This window comes from Sapajus apella, unplaced genomic scaffold (genome assembly GCF_009761245.1).
Source record: "Sapajus apella isolate SASKATOON/1434 unplaced genomic scaffold, GSC_monkey_1.0 scaffold6, whole genome shotgun sequence".
Taxonomy (NCBI): Eukaryota; Metazoa; Chordata; class Mammalia; order Primates; family Cebidae; genus Sapajus; species Sapajus apella.
Genome location: NW_022436946.1, coordinates 13,187,950 through 13,209,432, shown reverse-complemented (window position 1 = coordinate 13,209,432; position 21,483 = coordinate 13,187,950). Strand labels below are relative to the sequence as shown.

At 35.6% G+C, this 21,483-nt stretch overlaps 1 protein-coding gene across 4 annotated transcripts in view; it reads left to right on the top strand.

Annotated features, from left to right (window-relative positions):
• The window catches only part of PEX7 (peroxisomal biogenesis factor 7), an 86,251-nt gene that overhangs the window by 33,483 nt on the left and 31,285 nt on the right, over positions 1-21,483 (top strand). The window contains exons 6-9 of one of the 4 annotated variants that reach the window (XR_004267762.1): positions 1,649-1,755; positions 4,949-5,062; positions 7,280-7,335; positions 8,112-8,187. Coding sequence is in view for 2 of the 4 variants with exons in the window: in XM_032274668.1 (XP_032130559.1) it covers positions 1,649-1,755; positions 4,949-5,062; positions 7,280-7,335; positions 8,112-8,271 (437 nt within the window). In the remaining 2 variants the exon portion in view is untranslated. Of the gene's footprint in view, positions 1-1,648; positions 1,756-4,948; positions 5,063-7,279; positions 7,336-8,111; positions 9,668-21,483 lie in introns of those variants that run through there. The other 3 variants (XM_032274668.1, XM_032274667.1, XR_004267763.1) reach the window with 3 other exon arrangements.

The following is a 21,483-nucleotide window of genomic DNA, read 5'->3' as shown; positions in this document are numbered from 1 at the left end:
AGATGCTTTAAAACTTTAGTGTTTTTATATACCATATTTGGCAGTGTCTGCTATGTGTTAGAGACCATGCCAGGTGCTTTACAGAAACTTGACTAAATTCTTAGACAGCGCTGCATGTTAGGCATTCTGTGTCTCTTTTAGAAATGAGGAATCAGTCTCAGAGATATTACATATCCTATTCAGGGTCCTATAACCACAAAATGGGATTCAAGACCCCACCTGCTATCATGCCAGAAACTACGTATTTGTTTACATGGAACTGGTTTTCTCCTATCATCAGTTGTTTATATTTTACTTTTGAGGTAGGTATATGTATTCTGGATTTTATTCATCCTGTCATCCTTCGTTTCCTTATAGTTTAGAAAAATTGGCGGCAAACAACATATAAAATATTTAATGGGGGTGACCGTGCAGTTAAGTAATGCAAACTATTTTTGTAATAATGCAAAGTGTAATCTTTAAATGTTTTTAGCTTGTTGGCCAGGCGCGATAGCTCACACCTGTAATCCCAGCACTTTGGGAGGCCAAGGTGGGAGGATCATGTGAAGTCAGGAATTTGAGACCAGCCTGGCCAACAATGGTAAAATCCCTTCTCTCTCTCTCTCTCTTTTTTTTTTTTTGAGATGGAATTTTGCTCTTGTTGCCTGGGTTGGAGTGCAGTGGCGCCATCTTGGCTCACTGCAACCTTCGCCTCCCAGATTCAAGTAATTCTTCTGCCTCAGCCTTCCAAGTAGCTGGGATTACAGGTGGCCACCATCATACCTGGCTAATTTTTTGTATTTTTAGTAGAGGTGGGGTTTCATCATGTTGTCCAGGCTGGTCTCAAACTCCTGACCTCAGGTGATCTGCCCGCCTTGACCTCCCAAAGTGCAAGGATTGTAGGCATGAGCCATTGTACCCAGCTGAAACCCGTCTCTACTAAAAATACAAAAATTAGCTGGGCAAGGTGGCATGCATCTGTAATCCCAGCTACTTGGGGGAGGTGCTGAGGCACAAGAATTGCTTGAACCCAGGAGGTGGAGGTTACAATGAGCTGATATCACACCACTGTACTCTACCCTGAGCAATAGAGCAAGACTCTGTCTCAAAAAATAAAATAAAATAAATAAATAAATGTTTGTAGCTTTCTTTTTTCTTTCTTTTCTTTCTTTTTTTTTTTTGTAGAAAAAATACACCTGTAGCTTGTCCACTAAAATACAGTGTACTTGAAAAATGAAAAGTAAAAATTCTCCACTTTGGCTTGGTAGACTTTGCCTGCCTTTAGCAGTAACACTGTTACTCTGTTGTTGGTTTCTAGTACAATACGCTGATACAGAGTGATCACTTATTTCCTAACAGGAGAATTTTCAGGGCCTTTCCTGCCTTAAAGAAAAATGTACCAGGTGTGGTGTGTGTTTAGTCAATATTGTGTTTATCTCTGTGAGATTCAGTTTTCCTCCTTAAAGCATTATCACGGTGCAACATTACTTTTACATTCCCTCATTTGAATAGTTCTTATATATTATTATGGTTTAAAAAATAAGTCCAAAGGTGGCAATATCCTAACAGTCAAAGCAGTGTATTTTTACTTGACTTATCGTTATTAACACGTCACTGCACATTCAAGTGGTGTGACGGGAAATGATCAAGTCTTTTTTTTTTTTACCAGGTGATCAGACTCTGAGAATATGGGATGTGAAAGCAGCAGGAGTCAGAATCGTGATTCCAGCACATCAGGCAGAAATCTTGAGTTGTGACTGGTGTAAATACAATGAGGTATAGTATATGGCTCTGTCCTGAGCTTCTGTCCTTCCTAATGTTAAAATGTTCTAAATTTTATTTATCTTTGTTTATGTGGACTTTGGTGGTGTTTCTGGACCATTAAGTTAAATTCTGTCCCTTTCCTTTCTAATTAATGATTGTGACTGACCTGCATTAGCATTAATTGGATTTAAGTGCTCATAAAACAGGCAAAATAAGAAACAGAAATTCTCAAAGTTCAACAGTGCAGCCTTACTTGCTTGTTTTGGGAAACTGCCTTACCAATTTATGTAATTTTTTTCTTTATTGCTCTTAACCCTGCAATTTTGTATCATCTTTTGCTTTTATTTCTTTTTCACCTTGCTAGTCAGGCTGTTGAGCTGTTTGTAACTTGATTTTTAATTTGACAGTCCATCAGTTTTTAAATTTTTCTATTTCATCTTCCTTTTTAAGCCTAACCAATTTTCATGCCTCTGTAAGATAAGTGTCCATGTGCAACTTTTTTAAAGCTTCAGTTAACCACATGAACATATGAATTAGAGATAGCAATGGATTAAATATGTGTTAATGTACTGTAGTCATGCACTGCATAACAACATTTCGGCCAGTGACAGATTGCATATATGACAGGGCCCATAAGATTATAATGGATCTGAAAAATTCCTATTGCCCACAAAGACTTTCCAGCAGGACAAGAGTGGAGGTAGAAGACAGTGATATTGATAATTCTGACTCAGTGTAGTCCTAAACTAATGTGTGTGTGTCTTAGTTTTTAACAAATGAGTTTAAAAAGTTAAAAACAATTTAAAAATAGAAAAAAGCTTATAAAGATATAAAGAAAGAAAATATTTTTGTATAGCTGCACAATGTATTTGTGTTTTAAGTTTTGTTATTATAAAGAGTCAAAAAGTTAAAAAAAATTAGAAAGTTTAACAAAGCAAAAAAGTTGCAGTAAGCTAAGTTAATTTATTATTGAAGAAAGGAAATTGGCCGGGCATGGTGGCTCACGCCTGTAATCCCAGCACTTTGGAAGGCCAAGGTGGTTGGATCACGAGATCAAGAGATTAAGACCATCATGGCCGATATGGTGAAACCCCGTCTCTACTAAAAATACAAAAAATAGCTGGGCTTGATAGTGTGTGCCTGTAGTCTTAGCTAGTTGGGAGGCTGAGGCAGGAGAATTGCTTGAACCCAGGAGGCAGAGGTTACAGTGAGCCGCGATCGTGCCACTGCACACCAGCCCGGTGACAGAGCAAGATTCCATCTCAAAAAAAAAAAAAAAGAAAATTCAAAAAATAAATTTAGTGTAAAGTAATGTTCTAGGCCTTCACATTCATTCACCACTCACTCACTAACTCACCCAGAGTAATTTCCAGTTTTGTAAGCCCCATTCATGGTAAGGACCCTACTGCCATTTTTATCTTCCATACTATATTTTTACTGTACCTTTTCTATGTTTGGATACAGAACAGTAACCTACAGTATTCAGTACAGTAACATGCTGTATAGGCTTGTAGCCTAGGAGTAATAGGCTGTACCATCTAGCCTAGCTGTTGTAGTAGGCTGTACCATTTAGGTTTGTGTAAACACTCTGTGATGTTCACGCAAAGATGAAATTACCTAATGCTGCATTTCTCAAAGCATGTCCCCATCATTAAGTGATGCATGACTGTATTTATGTCCCTGAAGTGGTCTGTTGACTGTGACAAATAGGTAAAATGTACGCTTTGCTTTTTTCCCAGTTTTAAATTAATTACAGTTAAAAGAGCAGTATATTGGCAGAGTTCTTTAAATAAAAATAAGTTAAAAGTAAATATAGTACATATGAAATGATGTTACTCATTCTAAACATTTCAATGCTGATGACTACAGATTCAGACTCATAAATGAATTTTTCATATTGGAAAATTAATTATGGCCCATATATTAGATGTTTGGGAATTCTAAAGAAAGATGCTGATAGACATTTGAGAGTGGTTTATAAAAATTATTTTCTAATCACTGAAACTTTTCTTCAAATTAGCTTACACTAAAGCCCAACATATTCAGACAGTGTTAGGTTGGTGCAAAAGCAATTGCAGTTTTTGCCATTGAAAGTAATGGCAATAACTTAAATATATTGCACCAACTTGATACATTGTTGTTCTGGGTTATATGGGGTGGACTGAGTGTAGACCCAGCATTTGGCCTGTTCAGCCAGGACCTCTGGGTTCACTTGGGGTTCTAGATAGCAGAATTTGTAAAGCCGGGCTAGATAGACTCACCACTATTTGATTACATTCTTGGATATGCTTAGATATTGTATTAAGACTTGGTCCAAGAGAGTTGGAAACTGATTAATTTTGATTTAGAGAACATGGAAAAATTTAATTCGTAGCCCATCCTTTTTCAGATGTCCCTAAATGAACAGACCTCTTGCCTTTTAATGCCTGGAAAAACCTCAGACTATGTTGAAATTTTTGTTGCTTTGTTTTTTAGAGCCGGGGTCTCACTGTGTTGCCCAGCCTGGTCTCAAACTCCTGGGCTCAAGTGATCTGCCGGCGTCGCCCTCCCAAAGTACTGGGATTATAAGAGTGAACCACTGCACCTGGCCTTGAAAACCTTTTTTAATTTTATTTTTTTTTAGAGATGGGATATTGCTCTGTTATCCAGGCTGAAGTACAGTGGGGCGATCATAGCACACTGTAGCTTTGAACTCTTGGGCTCACACAATCCTCAGCCTCTCAAGTAGCTAAAACTACAGGTGTGTGCTACCACGCCTGGCTAATTTTTTAATTTTTTGTGTAGACAGGGTCTTGATTTATTGCCCATGTTGGTCTCAAATTCCTGGCCTCAAGTGATCTTCCCACCTTTGCCTCCCAAGGTGCTGAGAAAGCTGGGTTCATTTGTCAGATAAAATTTTCAATCCCGTAGGTACTTACTGCCACTGCTAAAGGTGAATTAGAAAACCCACAATGCTATTTGGAACTATGCCTTTTTCAGTTGTGTGTAGTGTTCCATCATGTACTTAAAGCATGTTGAGTTCTTTTTCTCACAGGTCATATTAATTTTTTGCTATTAATGTTGATACTCGTTATACAGCTTCTCAAAAATGACTCCTGGGTTCATATTAAATAATAATCAGAAAGTAGATGTTGTTTCTGGTAGGAAAGCCTGCATACTGCTCTGCAAAGATGTCACAGTTTATTTTTCTCTAAATTGTTTTTAGAATTTGCTGGTGACGGGGGCAGTTGACTGTAGTTTGAGAGGCTGGGACTTAAGGAATGTACGGCAACCAGTGTTTGAACTTCTTGGTCATACCTATGCTATTAGGAGGGTGAAAGTAAGTTTTCATCTTTTATTTTATATGTAGAATAAATTTATATAAATATAATCCGTGAAGCATATATTAAAAAGTGTTCTTGGTTTAGGGATGGAAGTTACTAATTCTTTTTTATATGTATTTTTGTTACCCAATTAATGAATATTAAAAGCTAAAATTAGGTAAAAATATTTGAATAATTATTGAATGAATTTGGGCGATGTAGACATTCAATACTTAAGGTTAAATAAAAATCTTTTTCTCATTCTTTCACCCCTAATCTATTATTTCCTTTAATATTATTTTTTTTAACTAAAGTAATTCACTTTTAGTATTATGTTCTTCGTAAGTTTCTAATTAGTGGGAGTCTCTTTACTTTATTGAAACAGGTATAAAGAGATGGTTAATACTTTCTTTTTCCTAACATGATAACGTACATGACTATTAACAAATGTTTGGGATATAGAAGTTTTTTACTCTGTGAACAGCAGAGAATGAGGTAAATTTTTAGTGATGGTCCCAATACATTTCTCTGGGTATAAGATGACTTAGGTTAGTTTCCTGGCTTTTGTTTAGGCAGTTTCTGCTAAATGACAGTGGAAAGCATTTTATTAAGTGATATCTCCCAATTTCATTCTTTGTTTTTTACATTAAGGGTAAAAAAAGTACCTTACTGATTTTAAAAAATAAGATAATTATATATTATTATCCCTACTATTTTAAAAGTTCTATTCTTTTTTTCTTTTTTTTTTTTTTTTTTTAGACAGAGTCTCACCCTATCACCCAGGCTGGAGTACAGTGGCACAATCTTGGCTCACTACAATATCTGCCTCCTGGGTTCAGGCTATTTTCCTTCCTCAGCCTCCTGAGTAGCTGGCACTACAGGCACGTGCCACCATACCTGGCTAATTTTTTTGTATTTTTAGTAGTGACAGGGTTTCACAGTGTTGGCCAGGCTGGTCTCAAACTCCTAATCTCAAGTGATCTGCCTGCCTTGGTTTCCCAAAGTGCTGGGATTATAGGCTGAGTCACCATGCCTGGCCAAAAATTCTAAATTTTTAGTTACTGTATATTAATATTTTAAGTTTCACTGACTGCAGTGCAACATAGGAGACACAGTGCTCTGTGCAAATGTAGCAAAAATTTGTTTTATGTGGACGAGTTTTAGAAGTTTAAAAATATTCTCTTTATTTCAGAGTGATTCTTAGAATGCAATAAGGTAATGTAGTGAAAGTACTTAAGTGCTAATCAAATGTAGTTAAATATGTGGATTTAACTGTTAAAGTGCTGGTACGACAAACACTGAAGAATGTGATTGCAAAGGTCAACATGTTAAGTACGTTTTTATTTAGAAGACGTTACTTGTCTTTAAATTTGCTTTTTATTGTTTATATCATTTTTCATTAGTTATACAAATAACATAAAAATATCTTAAAGCTGTTTTTATTCTAAATGTTTATTTTGATAGCTTTAATTATAGCAATCATAATATATATTTGTGAAATTGGTAAATGATATAATTATATATTTGTACTATTATATATCCCTTATATTTGTAAGAATCCTTTTTGTTTGTTTGCTTGTTTTTTTTTTTTTTTTTTTTTTTGGAGCCCAAGTCTCTCTCTGTCACCCAGGCTGGAGTGCAGTGGCGCAATCTCGGCTCACTGCAACCTCCGCCTCCTGGATTCAAGCAATTCACCTGCCTCAACTTCCCAAATAAGTGGCATTACAGGTGTGTGCCACCACGCCTGGCTAAGTTTTGTATTTTTATTAGAGACAGGGTTTCACTATGTTGGCCAGGCTGGTCTCTAATCCCTGACCTCAGGTGATATGCCCTTCTCAGGCTCCCAAAGTGCTGGGATTACAGGCGTGAGCCAACTCATCTGGCTTGTAAGAATCATTTTTGGACAGTCCATGTGAAATTGTATTTAATTTTTCTAGAATAGCAACACTTTGGGAATATTCTAAATAAGTTCTAAAAGACTTGAGGGATAATTTTCTTTGGAGAATATAAAAATGTTTTTCCTGAAAATGGATACTTAAAAGGACAGAAGATTTTTGCCACAAATTAAAGCATGTATGTTTTGGAAAAGCATAATTTTAAGTAACAGCTCTGACTAAACTTAAATGTATTATGATGTTTATGGAATGATCATAGAAAGCAGTGTTATAATTACAGCTGACTTCAAAAAGGTTTTTTTTGGTTTCTTTCTTTCTTTCTTTTTTTTTTTTTTGTAGTTTTCCCCATTTCATGCTTCTGTGCTGGCCTCTTGCTCGTATGATTTTACTGTAAGGTATGGTGACTTTTAATATGTTTCATTGTGAAATACCAGGTAACATTTGCATCTTTGCAACTTTTATAAGAGATAATATGATTACTCTTACTAACATGAAAATAATCTGAGATGGGCATATTGAAATATTTACTAGGATTAATATTATATTTTTCCTGTTTTCATGATCCAGTCACATATATGAGTAAATTTTTTTCTCTTCAAATATTAGCCTGGCTACTGTGTGTAAAAGCTTTTTTTCTAATAGATGGTAACACTTTCCTAAACCATAGCTTGTATAGCCAATATCTTATAAATTTAGATTTAGAAATTGGGAAATTTCATTTTTTCAGGTCTAATTATATGAATCTTAAGGCTAAGATTGCTTAGATGAAAAAACAATGAACATGAGTTTGTTTGTGAATGTAGATATATGAACGTATATGTGTATATATGTGCATGGATATCTAGATATGAGTGTGTGTGGGTGTGTGTCCTTATTTATACTTTCAGTTACAGTTCTACACCACACAGGATTCATTTCTCCTTTCCAGATTTATAATTCTTGACTTCCATTTTATTCACAGTGTATTTTCTTATGTGTTAAATGCAGTAATGCTTAAAAAGTAGTTTCAGAATTGCAAAGCCATACCTTTGAAAAAAAGAATCTTATTAATTAGAGCTCAGCACTTGCTTAGAGTTTTTTGTCTTTAGTTCAGATACTGTATTCAGAAGTTACTTAGATTAATTCTCCTCTTCTCTTTGATTCCTTTGTTTCTGTTTGTATTCAATTTTAGGGTTTTCCTCCAATCCTTGTTGATTTTGTCTAGGCAAAACCTTGACCTCGTTTCAAAAATCAAGATGAACATAAAGGTGTATTCAGAAAGGTGTTATTTCTCCCCTTCTATTTCCTCAGCCTTTCTGTTTTATTCTGTTCCATACTCTGTAGGTAACTAGTCTTGCTCATATACGTAGACATAGTTATATGTATTTTCTCATTTCCCCCTTTCTTACACAAAGAGTGGGGTACTTTGGATACATACTCCTTTAAATTTTGCATTTTTCACATACAATACATCCTGGAAATCATTCTATATCAAAGAAATCATTCTCATTCTGCTTAATACACCATTGTGTGGATGTACCATAGTTTATTTGGCTACCCTCCTATGTATGGACATTTAGCTTATTTTCAATGTTTCATAAATAAACAGTGCCAGAGTGAATGATAGCTTTGTGTGTATGCATATTCATATTACTAGAGAATTAATATCTGGTATTCCTAGAAGTGCAATTGCTGAGTTAAAAGGTAAACGTGTAGTTTTGTTAGATATTACCAAATCTTCATCTATAAGGATTATGCCAATTTTGATACCCAGCAGCAATATTTGAAAGTACCTGTTTCTCCACCATCTAAAGATCATTGATTCATTAGGGTTTTTCAGGTGCATGATCATATCACTTGTAAATGTAGGTGGTTCTACACCTTCATTTCCAATTCTGACACCTCCAATTGATTTCTCTTAAAATTGCCTTCACAAATACCTCTAATACAGTGCTAGGTAGTTTATAGAGAATGTCTGATTCCTAATATTAGTGCAAATGTCTTTAGTGTTTCTCTATTAAAAATAAGATTCTGACTTTAATGCAAATTATATATGTTTGTTTACTTGTTTATCACGCTGAGAAAGTATGCATGAATTCCTATTTTCTTGAGTTTGTCTTTTTTTTTCTTTAATCAGGAATGGATCTTAGTTTTGTTGAAGGTTTTTCTTCCCCCCTGGTGTTTATGGAGATAATCATGATTTTTCTTCTTAGTGCTATGGCTGTGATGTGTTATATTAATGGATTGAACCAACCTTGCATTCCTTGACTGTCTCTCATGTTCTTTGTGTATCGTTTTCTTACCATGTTGTTGACTTGTGTTTGCTAATATTTTATTTAAAGCTTTGCATCAGTATTCAAAGGTGATGTTAGTTGTAGTTTTCTTTCTTTTTGTTTATGTGTCTTTGTTTTACTTGTTTCATAAAAAAGAATTAAGAAATTTTCCTTCATTTAGAAAGCTCTGGAACTACTACTTATACAGCATTGAGGCTATTTGGTCTTTGAATCCTTGGTAGGATTGCTCTGTAAAATTATCAGAGCATGGTGCTTTTTGTGGAGTGCTTTCTTGATAACTTGATTTCTTTTATAGAATTTGGTCTCTTTGAACTTTGTATCTCTAATGGGATCAATTTTGGAAATGTCCCTTGCTTGTAGGTTTTCAAATTTATTTGTACAGGTGTCTGTAAAGGGATGGACACAGTTGCTCATGCCTGTAATCCCAGCACTTTGCGAGGCTGAAGCGGGTGAATCACCTGAGGTCAAACGGGTGGAGACTAGTCTGGCCAACATGGTGAAACCTTGCCTCTACTAAAAATAGAAAAATTAGCCAGGCGTGGTGGCAGGTGCCTGTAATCCCAGCTACTTGGGAGGCTGAGGCAGGAGAATCACTTGAACCTGGGAGGCAGAGGTTGCAGTGAGCTGAAATAATGCCACTGCACTCCAGCTTGGGCAACAGGGTGAGACTCTGCCTCAGGAAAAAAAAAAAAGATGTCTGTAAAGTAGTGTTGTAGGATTTCCTCTCTTTCAGTTGTTTTACTCTTGTTATTTCTGATTTTGTATCTTTATGAATTCTTTTTTTAATATCTAGTGGTATGTTTATTTTGGTATTTTTCTTCAGCAGGTAGAATTTTAATTTATTAATTAGAACTGCTTTCTTCAGCCAGGTGTGATGGCTCATGCCTGTAATCCCAGCACTTTGGGAGGCCAAGGTGGGCAGATCACCTGAGGTCAGGAGTTCGAGACCAGCCTGACAAGCATGGTGAAACTCCACTTCAACTAAAAATACAGAATTATTTGGGCGTGCTGGTGCATGCCTGTTATCCCAGCTACTTGGGAGGCTGAGGCAGGACAATTATTTGATCCCAAGTGGTAGAGGTTGCAGTGAGCTGAGATTGTGCCATTGCACTCCAGCCTAGGCAACAAGAGTGAAACTCGGTCTCAAAAAAAAGAAAAAGAACTACTTTTTTCCATTCTCTAAATTATTAATTGCTGCTTTTATTTTTATTATTTCTTTTTTGGTACTTTCTTTTTATTGTTCTTTTTTTCAGCTTCTTGAACTGGGAATTTATTTTTATTCCTTCATTTTGTTAATGAAGTGTTTAAGGCTATAAATTTTTTTCTGGTTATTGTTCAAACTATAGCCCATAAATTCAGATATATAATGTTTTCATTATCATTTTAAATAATTTTTTAGTTCTGTTTTTACTTGCCTTTTCTTCCAAGAGTTGTATAATAGGAAATTATTTTGTTTCCATATGAAAATGCCTTTTAACTTTAAAAATTTTGTTAATACTTTCTAGTTTTGTTGCATTAAAATCAGAGAATACTATTTTAGTCATTCTATTTTCTGGAACATATTGATATTTGGGGGAAATGGAGCCTAATAAATGATCAGTTTTTGTGAATGTTTCATTTGCAGTTAAGAAGACTGTATATTCTCCATTTTCAGGCAATAAAGTTCAGTATATAATCATAACCTACAAGTTGATTATGTTGTTTTGGCCTTCTGTATCCTTTCTTGTTAATGGTCCAGTTAGTCTGAGAACAGTATGTTACTGAACATGGTGTGTTAAAATCTCTTATCATTAGCAGGCTTCTACATCTCCCTGCATCTTTTGTAGTTCCGATTTTACAGAAATAGATGCTGTGTTTCTGGTATGCAGATATTATAATATGTATATAGTGAATTGAGACTTTTAACATTAAAGAGTATCCTTCTTTGTCACAGTTAATGCTTTAAGTTCTGAGATACATGTGCAGAATGGGCAGGTTTGTTACATAGGTATACATATGCCATGGTGGTTTGCTGTACCCATCAACCCATCATCTACATTAGGTATTTCTCCTAATGCTATCCCTCCCTTAGCCTCCCAACCCCTTGACAGGACCCGGTATGTATGTGATGTTCCCATCCCTGTGTCCGTGTGTTCTCATTGTTCAACTCCCATTTATGAGTGAGAACATACAGTGTTTGGTTTTCTGTTCCTGTGTTAGTTTGCTGAGAATGATGGTTTCCAGCTTCATCCATGTCCCTGCAGAGGACATTAACTCATCCTTTTTTATGGCTGCATGATATTCTATGGTATATGTGCCACATTTTCTTTATCCAGTCTATCATTGATGGGCATTTGGGTTGGCTCCAAGTCTTTGCTATTGTGAATAATGCTGCAATAAACATATGTGTGTATGTGTCTTTATAGTAGAATGATTTACAATTTTGCAGGCATATACCCAGTAATGGGAATGCTGGGTCAAATGGTATTTCTGATTCTAGATCCTTGAGGAATCGTCACTCTGTCTTCCACAATGGTTGAACTAATTTATACTCCCACCAACATGTAAAAGTGTTCCTATTTCTCAGCATCCTTTTCAGCATCTGTTGTTTCTTGACTTTTTAATTATTGCCATTCTAACTGGCATGAGATGGTGTCTAATTGTGGTTTTGATTTGTATTTCTCTAATGACCAGTGATAATGAGCTTTTTTTAACGTTTTTTGGCCACATAAATGTCTTCTTTTGAAAAGTGTCTGTTCATATCCTTTGCCCACTTTTTGATGGGGTTGTTTTTTTCTTGTAACTTTAAGTTCCTTGTGGATTCTAGATATTAACCCTTTGTCAGATAGATAGATTGCAAAAGTTTTCTCCCATCCTGTAGGTTGCCTGTTTACTCTGGTGACAGTGTCTTTTGCTGTGCAGAACCTCTTAATTTAATTAAATCCAATTTGTCAATCTTGACTTTTGTTGCCATTGCTTTTGGTGTTTTTGTCATGAAATCTTTGCCCATGCCTATGCCCTGAATGGTGTTGCCTAGGTTCTTTTCCAGGGTTTTTATGGTTTTAGGTATTACGTTTAAATCTTTAATCCATCTTGAGTTAATTTTTGTCTTTAGTTAATTTTTGTATAAAGTTTAAGGAATGGATCCAATTTCAGTTTTCTGCATATGGCTAGCCAGTTTTCCCAACATCATTTATTAAATAGGGAATCCTTTCCCCAGTGCTTGTTTTTGTCGGGTTTGTCAAGGATCAAATGATTATAGATGTGTGGTGTTATTTCTGAGGCCTCTGTTCTGTTTCATTGGTCTATATATCTGTTTTGGCACCAATACTATGCTGTTTTGGTTACTGTAGCCTTGTAGTATAGTTAGAAGTCAGATAGCATGATACCTCCATCTTTGCTCTTTTTACTTAGGATTTTCTTGGCTATACAGCCTTTTTTGGGTTCCATATGAAATTTAAATTCGTTTTTTCTAATTCTGTGAAGAAAGTCAATAGTAGCTTGATGGGGATAGTGTTGAATCCATAAATTACTTTGAGCAATATGGCCATTTTCACAATATTGATTCTTCCTATCCATGAGCACGGAATGTTTTTCCATTTGTTTGTGTCCTCTCTTATTTCCTTGAGCAGCGGTTTGTAGTTCTCCTTGAAGAGGTCCTTCACATCCCTTGTAAGTTGTATTCCTAGGTATTTTACTCTCTTTGTAGCAGCTGTGAATGGAAGTTCACTCATGATTTGGCTCTCTGTTTGTCTATTATTGGTGTATAGGAATGCTTGTGATTTTTGCACATTGATTTTGTATCCTGAGACTTTGCTGAAGTTGCTTATCAACTTAAGGATATTTTGGTCTGAGACACTGGGGTTTTCTAAATATACAGTCATGTCATCTGTAGACAGAGACAATTTGACTTCCTCTCTTCCTATTTGAATATCCTTATTTCTTTCTCTTGCCTGATTGCCCTGGCCACAACGTCTAATATTGTGTTGAATAGGAGTGATGAAAGAGGGCATCCTTGTCTTGTGCCGGTTTTCAAAGGGAATAGTTCCAGCTTTTGCCCATTCAGCATGATACTGGCTGTGGGTTTGTAATAAATAGCTCTTATTATTTTGAGGTATGTTCCATTAATACCAAGCTTATTGAGAGTTTTTAGCATGAAGGGATGTTACATTTTATCAAAGGGCTTTTCTGCATCTATTGAGATAATCATGTGGCTTTTGCCATTGGTTCTGTTCATGTGATGGATTATGTATATTGATTTGCATATGTTGAACCCCCATACCTTTATTTTTAAACAATTTTGTTGAACCATTTTGTTCTAGGTATGTCTCTTGTATAGGGTGTATATTAGGACTTTGCTTAGTGAACAAATAAACAATCTTTTTATTAGAATATGTAAGTTTAACTCATTCATATTTCTTTCTTTTCTTTTTTTTTTTTTTTGAGATGGAGTCTCACTCTGTTGCCCAGGCTGGAGTGCAGTGGCACAATCTCAGCTCACTGCAACATCCACCTCCTAGGTTCAAGCAATCCTTCTGCTTCAGTTCCCCTAGTAGCTGGGATTACAGGCATGCACCACCATGCCCAGCTAATTTTTGTAAATTTTGTATTTCACCATGTTGTCCAGGCTGGTCTTGAACTCGTGACCTGAGGTGATCCACCCGCCTCAGCCTACTAATCTCATTTATATTTCTTGATAAAAATGTTTAGCATCAAATTTGTCATCTTTTATGTTTTGATTATTATTTGTATTTTATTTACTATTTCTATGTGTATGTGTGATGGTTTTTTTGTTGTGTTTTGACTTGGACTTAAAACTTTTTTTTTCTTTGTCTTAAAACTTTTTTTGACATTTAGGTAAGTTTTTATGTGTTTGTTTTAGTGATTGCCTTTGGTGTTAGAACTTTTTTAATGCCTTTATAACTTTTCTTTAAAAATTAACCACTTATTAACTGGTTGTGAGTTTTTCATTATATTTGTGTTAAATCCCACCTATTTGTTTAATACAGTAACCAATGAACTTGTTCTGCTTTCTTTTTTTAACTTTCCCTTTTCCATCAAATTTTCTTTCACTTATGCTTTGTTAGAACATGTAACATTTAACATATAGCACATATTACATGATATATTTTTACCTGGTTTCCACCTGTGTTTTAGTCTTACATGTATAATTAAATATATTAAATGCTCATTATAAATTTTTTTGCCTAAGTGTCCCCCATTATCTGATACAGTTTATCTTCTAGTAGATTCTCAAGAGGGACTGATGGGCATAGAATTCTCATGAACTCTTGTATGTTTGAAACTATTTTTCTGTAGCCTTCCTCCTTGGAGGATAGTTTAGCTAAATATAAACTCCTTGATTTACATTTCTTTATTTGAGGTTTTTGAAAATGGTACTACATTTTTGCCTTGCTTTCTATGTTATTTTTGAGAATTCTGATGCCAGTCTAATTCTCTTGTACTTGGAAGGTGTTTGGCATCTGCTCCCCAACCACCAACCCCTTCCCTCCTCCTTGAGACCCTGGGGGAAAAAGAACCCTTGTTGCATTTCAGTTTTCCTTGCTACAGGCTCAGTGAGCTCTGTAAGTATATAGATTCGGGTCTTCTTTTATTCCCAGAAAGTTTTTTGGATTATATTTTTAAATAGTAGTTCTACTTAATTGTTTAATTTTCTGTGGAACTCCAATTATGTATAAATGGACTCTCCTTTACCTGTCTTCTCTGTCACTTTCTGTCTGCTACTTTTTCCTTCTTTCTTTCTTTATCTCATTTTCATTGTCTGGTTGTTTTTCTGTTGTCCTCAATTCTCTTACTATGTTTTTGTGTGAATCTGTTCTTCTTGGGCCCCATGTAATTCTGTGATTATTTGTGAAATGATTTTGCCTTTTTTCTTGTGTTTGTTTCTTGGATTCAGTTAGTTCTGTTTCAGTTCTTTTCTGTTTTTGTCCACTTCTTTTGTTTTTGAGTTCCTGATCAAGGGTTTTGTTGTTTTTTTCTTCCATGTCCCCAAATGCTTGCTTGAAGATATTTGATTCAGTTTAGAATATGGTACGGCTTTCTACTTCGCTATTTTTTTTTTTTTGAAGAAAGTTTTTGTCAGATGAATTGTTGAAATTCTTGTAATCGTTTATTTCTATATGTGTGTGTTTTAAATAAATAAAGACTTTTTTGTCTCCTTATACCTATGGACAGGGTTGATGGTTTGAGGTTGGCACTTTTGCTTCCTTTTAATTTTCTTTCCCCACTAAGCTATCAACTTTCCAACATCACCTCCCTGTATCCAGTGTACCTTAAAACCTGTGATCTAATCTTTATTATCCCTTTTTCCAGTATTTTCACTCATAGGACACACTTTCTCTTTCTGAATATGGTTTCAGATCAATGTTAGAACTAATTCTAGCTCCTGCCCTCTCTCTTCCATTCGGTGTTCCCCAAACTCTCCTTGCCATTCACACAGGCTTGCAGCTAGAACAGGGAAAAGAGCTCATAGGGGTTCTGTTTTGACTTTTCTTCTTACAGTTAATTTGAAGTTTGGATGTGTGGAAGACCTGAAGTTTGTGTAGTTTTATTTGTTGTGTTTGTTGTACTGTATTGGTTTTTGTGAGAATATAGTAACAGTTTTGGATTTATGTGGCCTCATTGCCTAGACTACCCAAATCTCCTCTCTCCTCACTTCTCAGTTCACATTTGATGTGGCACAGTCTATATAACTTTGTTTGTATAAAACATACTTCTAATAGAATAAATACAACAATGCCTTGAGATGTATTTCATGCCTTAACATGGTTTTCTTGACTCATTCAATATAAGCAGGCAGACAGCTGGGAAGCATAATCACACAGAAGCTCCCAGCTCTCAATCAAAGAGTACTATAACCAGGTTTTTTATTTGTTTGTTTGTTTTTAGTATTCTGTATAAAATAGTAAGCAGTGATTATAGAGTTTTCAGTTTGGGAGCCAATGAATGGCAACGCAATGGATGGGAAGAAACTGGAACTGAGGAACTAGATCATCGGCTGGAGGTTAAGACTGTGTATATAGATTTGGACATCATTAACTTACTGATAATTCAGTCCCTAAGAATGAATAAGCCAAAGGGAGATAAGTGTAGAGAAAGAAGAACAAAAAGGCAGTTCCTTCAGGAAGGAATTAATGTTGAAAGACAGGAAGGAACGGCCCACCAAGGACAGGAGAAAACCTTAGAGCATGCAGTAGTCACAGAAGCTATGAAAGGAGGTGCTTTTAACAAGGTTTGGTCAGCCAGTAATGTCAGGTCCGCCATATAGGTTGAGCAGGATGGAGAGAGAACTTGGAATCTTCTCTTACATATTGTCACTCATGGGTTCAACAAGATTTCCATATATAGGATCTAGTTCTTGGAATTCAAACACCTTTCTGGCATTTGAAGCAGGAAGGCTTAAACGGAGATGAGACATTAATCTTTTGATGATCTTATATTTGGTATTCTTAACAGTTTTAATTGGGACATCTTAAATCCATTTCAGTGCTTTGTTTCTGATTAAAGAGAAAGACTTAATGACTACTGATACTTTCTTTTCAGAATTGTCATTATGCTCTTAATCCTACTGACTGACCCCTGTTTTATCTATGTATTTAAGTACCCCTAAACACCCTGTTGGAAAATGCCTTACTTTTGTAGATACAGATTTGTTTCAGGAATGTTTGTTAAGACTGGATGTGAACTGCATTTCTTAAAAGCTTCAAAGTATCAAACCACGCTCAGAATCATCATAGTTTTTGGCTCTCAGTTATACTTTTCTCTCCACTGTTAAGTGCTGAGTCTCTGAGCAAGGACAAGGTGTGGGGTATAGCTGTTTAGTCCCCCTTGGACGGAGGCGGCGTAGGTCATGGTTCTGAGACATGCTATAAGATCAAAGGTGTTGTAGCTATACTCTTAAGTACTTGGAAAAACTGAGAGTTATAGTTCAGTAGTAGGAGATCTTTAACATAAATTTAAAAAGATATTTGAAAGCAATGATCCTGTATAACTTAAGAGTCCAGGTTTCTTTTATTAATATGTAATATGGTAACTAGTGATATCTATGCTCACAAGCTGACAAGCTGATTACAATAATTATATGAGAAGATGTTCTTAAAAATACTGTGATCATTCTTAATTGCTTTTCCCTCTCTCACTTTTTTTTTTTCTTGGAGACAGTCTCACTCTGTCACCCAGGCTGCAGTACAGTGGTGCTATCTTGGCTCATGCAACCTCTACCTCCAGGGTTCAAGTGATTCTCCCACGTTAGCCTTTTGAATAGCTGGGACTACAGGCACACTTTGTGTGTTTAGTAGAGATGGGGTTTTACCATGTTGCCCAGGCTGGTCTCGAACTCCTGATCTCAAGTGATCTGCCCACCACAGTCTCCCAAAGTTAGCCACTGCACCTGGCCCTTTGCCTCTCTTCTAAAGCCATCTTTCCAATCCTGTTCCCTGAACATTCAGCAAAAGATCTCACCTTTAAAATAGTAATAATAATAATAACTATTGTGGGACTCAAGCACAAATTACCTTAATTTCTAACCCAGGCCTGCAAATATTATCTAAATCTGTACCTCATCCTTCCTCCTGTTATTTAGAACCCTAGACATGAGTGCTCTTGATCCTTATACTTGTTTTCTTCAGGACTTTACACCATGAAGTGACCTCTTCTCTACGAACATCTCTCTATATCTTAGTCTCCAACTCTGTACTGACTTTTTCCTCAGCCTGTAACATTTTTCTTCATCCTGCATTTGCCTTTAACTTCTCTGTTACATTTCTCTTTGTTTCTTAGCCAAGCTTTTAAGTGTCCCCCTAAGCTTTCATTTCCCAGGGCCATTTTAAGGTCTTCACTGTCCCAGAATACTCTGTGTTGGCAGTCTTACCCCAGATCGTTTGAGCCTATAAAATAGATCCACATCACTGATTAAATAGGGTTAATTTTTTTGAAAAGATTTGTGTGCTTTTGCTTTTGAAGTGATTTGGCATTGAGTAACTCACTTATGATTGATTATGATTTCTTGGCAATCATTATGCTTGCTAAAGAATTCATGTGAAGTTAAAAAAAAAAAATCTAACCTAGAAGTTGTTTCCAAGTGGAATGAAATGTTTCTGAGTGCCAGGTTTATCAATTAATAATGTTAATTTATTTATTTTGAATTTAATTATTTTAAAAGTTTAATTTAAATGTTCCACTCTTAGACATTTTTGTAGACCTTTGAAAGCTTATAGGCATAGCACTTCTGGTTCTTCCTAATGGCACAACTGGCTTCAGTTCCTTTTTCTTTACTGAAATTGCTCTGGCAAATGCCACTAGGACCTCTGTAAGACCAAATCCAGTCCTCTTGTCAGCATTCGTCATGCTGAACTTTTTTCTGTTTTACGCCGTCGATCATACCTTCCCTTCTGGATACCCCTTATCTTAGGTATTCCATGTTCTTTTTTGTTTGTTTTTCTTACTCTCTGCTGACACTTCCTTCTTATGGTTCATCATAGAATCCCCCTCTCTTCCCCCTAAACTTGGTCATCTCCCTTTGGTTTAGGACTTTTTTTACATGCCCATTCTAAATGATAATTTCCAGCCCCATCCTTCTAGGTATGGCCTTTCTTGAGGGCCTTAGGCGTGCATATTCAGCTGTGTCTGGACACAGGTACCTGAGTGTCCAAACAGGAATCTCACTGAACTCTGTCTTTGCTTGTTTATCTGTGTTATTTATCTCAGTTAATGGGAACATTTATCCCTGTTCAAACGAGCCAGAAACCTGGAATTTTCCTTTGTCTTGAAAAATTGGTAAACATTTCCCCAAAATGAAGTGGAGTAGTACTTCACAGGCAGTATGTAGAAGCAATGTTATTTAGTAGCTACTAAATTACTGTTTCACCTCCATACTTCATGTAACTGGAGGCTAGTGATTGTGTATTCCAGTACAGGATCATCAAAGACCTTCTTGTAACAAGGAAAATAAATAGAAAAGGAAACCAAAATCATTTGAAAACCCTTCACTTTTGAATATATGTATGTATATTTGTAATTGCCAACACATGTCGAGAATAAGACTTTAATCGTTCTAATGCCTGTTTAAGTCTTGTCTCATTATTTGAATGTGGTGACCACTGATTGGAAAGGTCAGAAAAGGTGCATTTTTGGTAGATTTTTACTCCATGTGATATGAGTTAAATTTATCCTCTGAAGAATTTTAAATCTGATTGAATTGATGATATTTTTAGTGTCAGAAAACCATTTTAACAAGAAGAAAAAAGATTTAAGATGTAAGACCATCAGTAACCTGTTTAATTTTTAGCACTGATAACTATGCAGATACTACCTTTAGAGTCTCTGGGTGGCTAATATTTGTAACACAAGCTTTTCAAATATAGGTTTTTATTTAGTTGCCCATTGTTATATTTAGGTTTGTAAACTTTAAAAATTTAATTATAAAATAGTTTATATGGTGGGTTGTATATCAAAACTGGTGATACAGTGGATATTTTAATAAAATAAAATGCAAGTTTTAGACATCTATTTTATGTTGCTATTTACCATGTATAATAGAAGAAGCTTTAAGACCTTTACCTCTATAGTAGCTCATTATGTTTCACAGAATAACCAATGAAGATCTAAGAAGTGATATATAATGTAGCATTGGAAATTATTTAGTATGGTTTAGGTTAAATGAAAGCTTCAACCTTTATGAAAAATATCATAACTCCCTTCAGCTGGTGGACAATATAATCTATCAAAATACACCTTGATTCTTTCTAAACTTCAATAGTAAATTAATTCTATTCTTCCATGAATGTATCATAGATTTTAGCATATTATCTTTTTCCTATATACTTTCCCTTAAGTTAGTTACTTATCTTCCTGCCAAGCCACATTTGTTGTGCCAGCTGTGGATATGCATTATTTGAGATGTGAATGCTTTTTTTTTGGTTTGATACCAAGTAGATCCTTTCATAAACAGAAATTAAGAAACCAGGTATGTGTAACAGCCAAACAAAAGTAAAAGTTGTTACAGTTAATGGTTTTTTTTTTTTTTTTCATTAGGAAGAGCAGCATTTTGTGTCTTCCACATTGTAGCAAATTCTCAGATATCTGAAGATTTTAATTTATAAAGCTACAATGACCAGTTTAGCCTCAGAGTAACTCTTCACGATACATTTATAAATATTATAATCTTTAAAACTTTTTAATCAATGGTCTTAATGGCCTTTGGTAATAATAAGCCAAACCAAGCACTTAATTTTTTTAGATATGTGGATCTGGGGACAAGAAAAATATAAAGTGAATTTGAATTTCAGTGTTACCAAACTGTATTCAGTCACAGTTGCATGACATGAGTCTCTCTCTGCCTATATCAGCAACATTAATGCTTCCAACTCAACTGGTAAGCTACTTTTTGGTGACAAAATTGTACAACTGTACTCTGCATTAAAATTCAGGTATATTTACAGAATGTCTGTTATCTGCCAGCCATTGTAATAAACAGTTTGAAATGTCTTTTTGAGGAAATGATAGAAGCGAAGGCTTGGAGTCAAGTAGCAGCACAGCCAGGAGAACCCTAAGCATATCAGTTTTGTTGGTATCGTGGGAGATATCTAGCCATAAGTGCAAATAGGGAGTGCTGGAAGATACATATTCAGTAGGGTAATTACGGGTTGGCACATTCCCAGATTACATAGTAGGACCACAGACTTTAGAGCCAAATAGCCTTCTACTAGCTATATAAACTTGAGCAAGTTATTTTAAAACTTGATGGCTCAGTTTCCCCATCCCTGTAAATGGAGATGCTAATAGTACCCACTGTATGGGATTTATGATGGTTAGAAGAGCTAATATACACAGATGCTGGCACATAGTAAGTGCTATATGAGTTTTTGCTACTTTTGTCATTATTAAGGCTAGAATGGATGGTGACAGACGGTGTCTTATTGGGCTTGAGGCCATTTCAGCCCTAGTCCTCAAGGTTGAAGTAGTAATTTTTATTTTACAGCAGCAAGAGCAAGCAGCCCCCTCTGGCCTTTTGTTGTCCTCTGCTCCTTGGAGGTAAAAGAGAAGTGCAAAGTAGGGTAGGAAGTTACCTAGGATCAGCTCGGTCCCTCCACATCCTTGTTCTTTGGAGATATTTAGGAACATTCTGTAGATTAGACATCTATTATGTAGTGCAGTGAGCATGTAGACCTTTGAGTCAGTCATACTTGAAATGAAAAGCTGACTCCCCTATTTACTAGCTGTGAAATATGGGAAATGATACAGTGATCTACCTTGCTGGGATGTTCAGAGGAT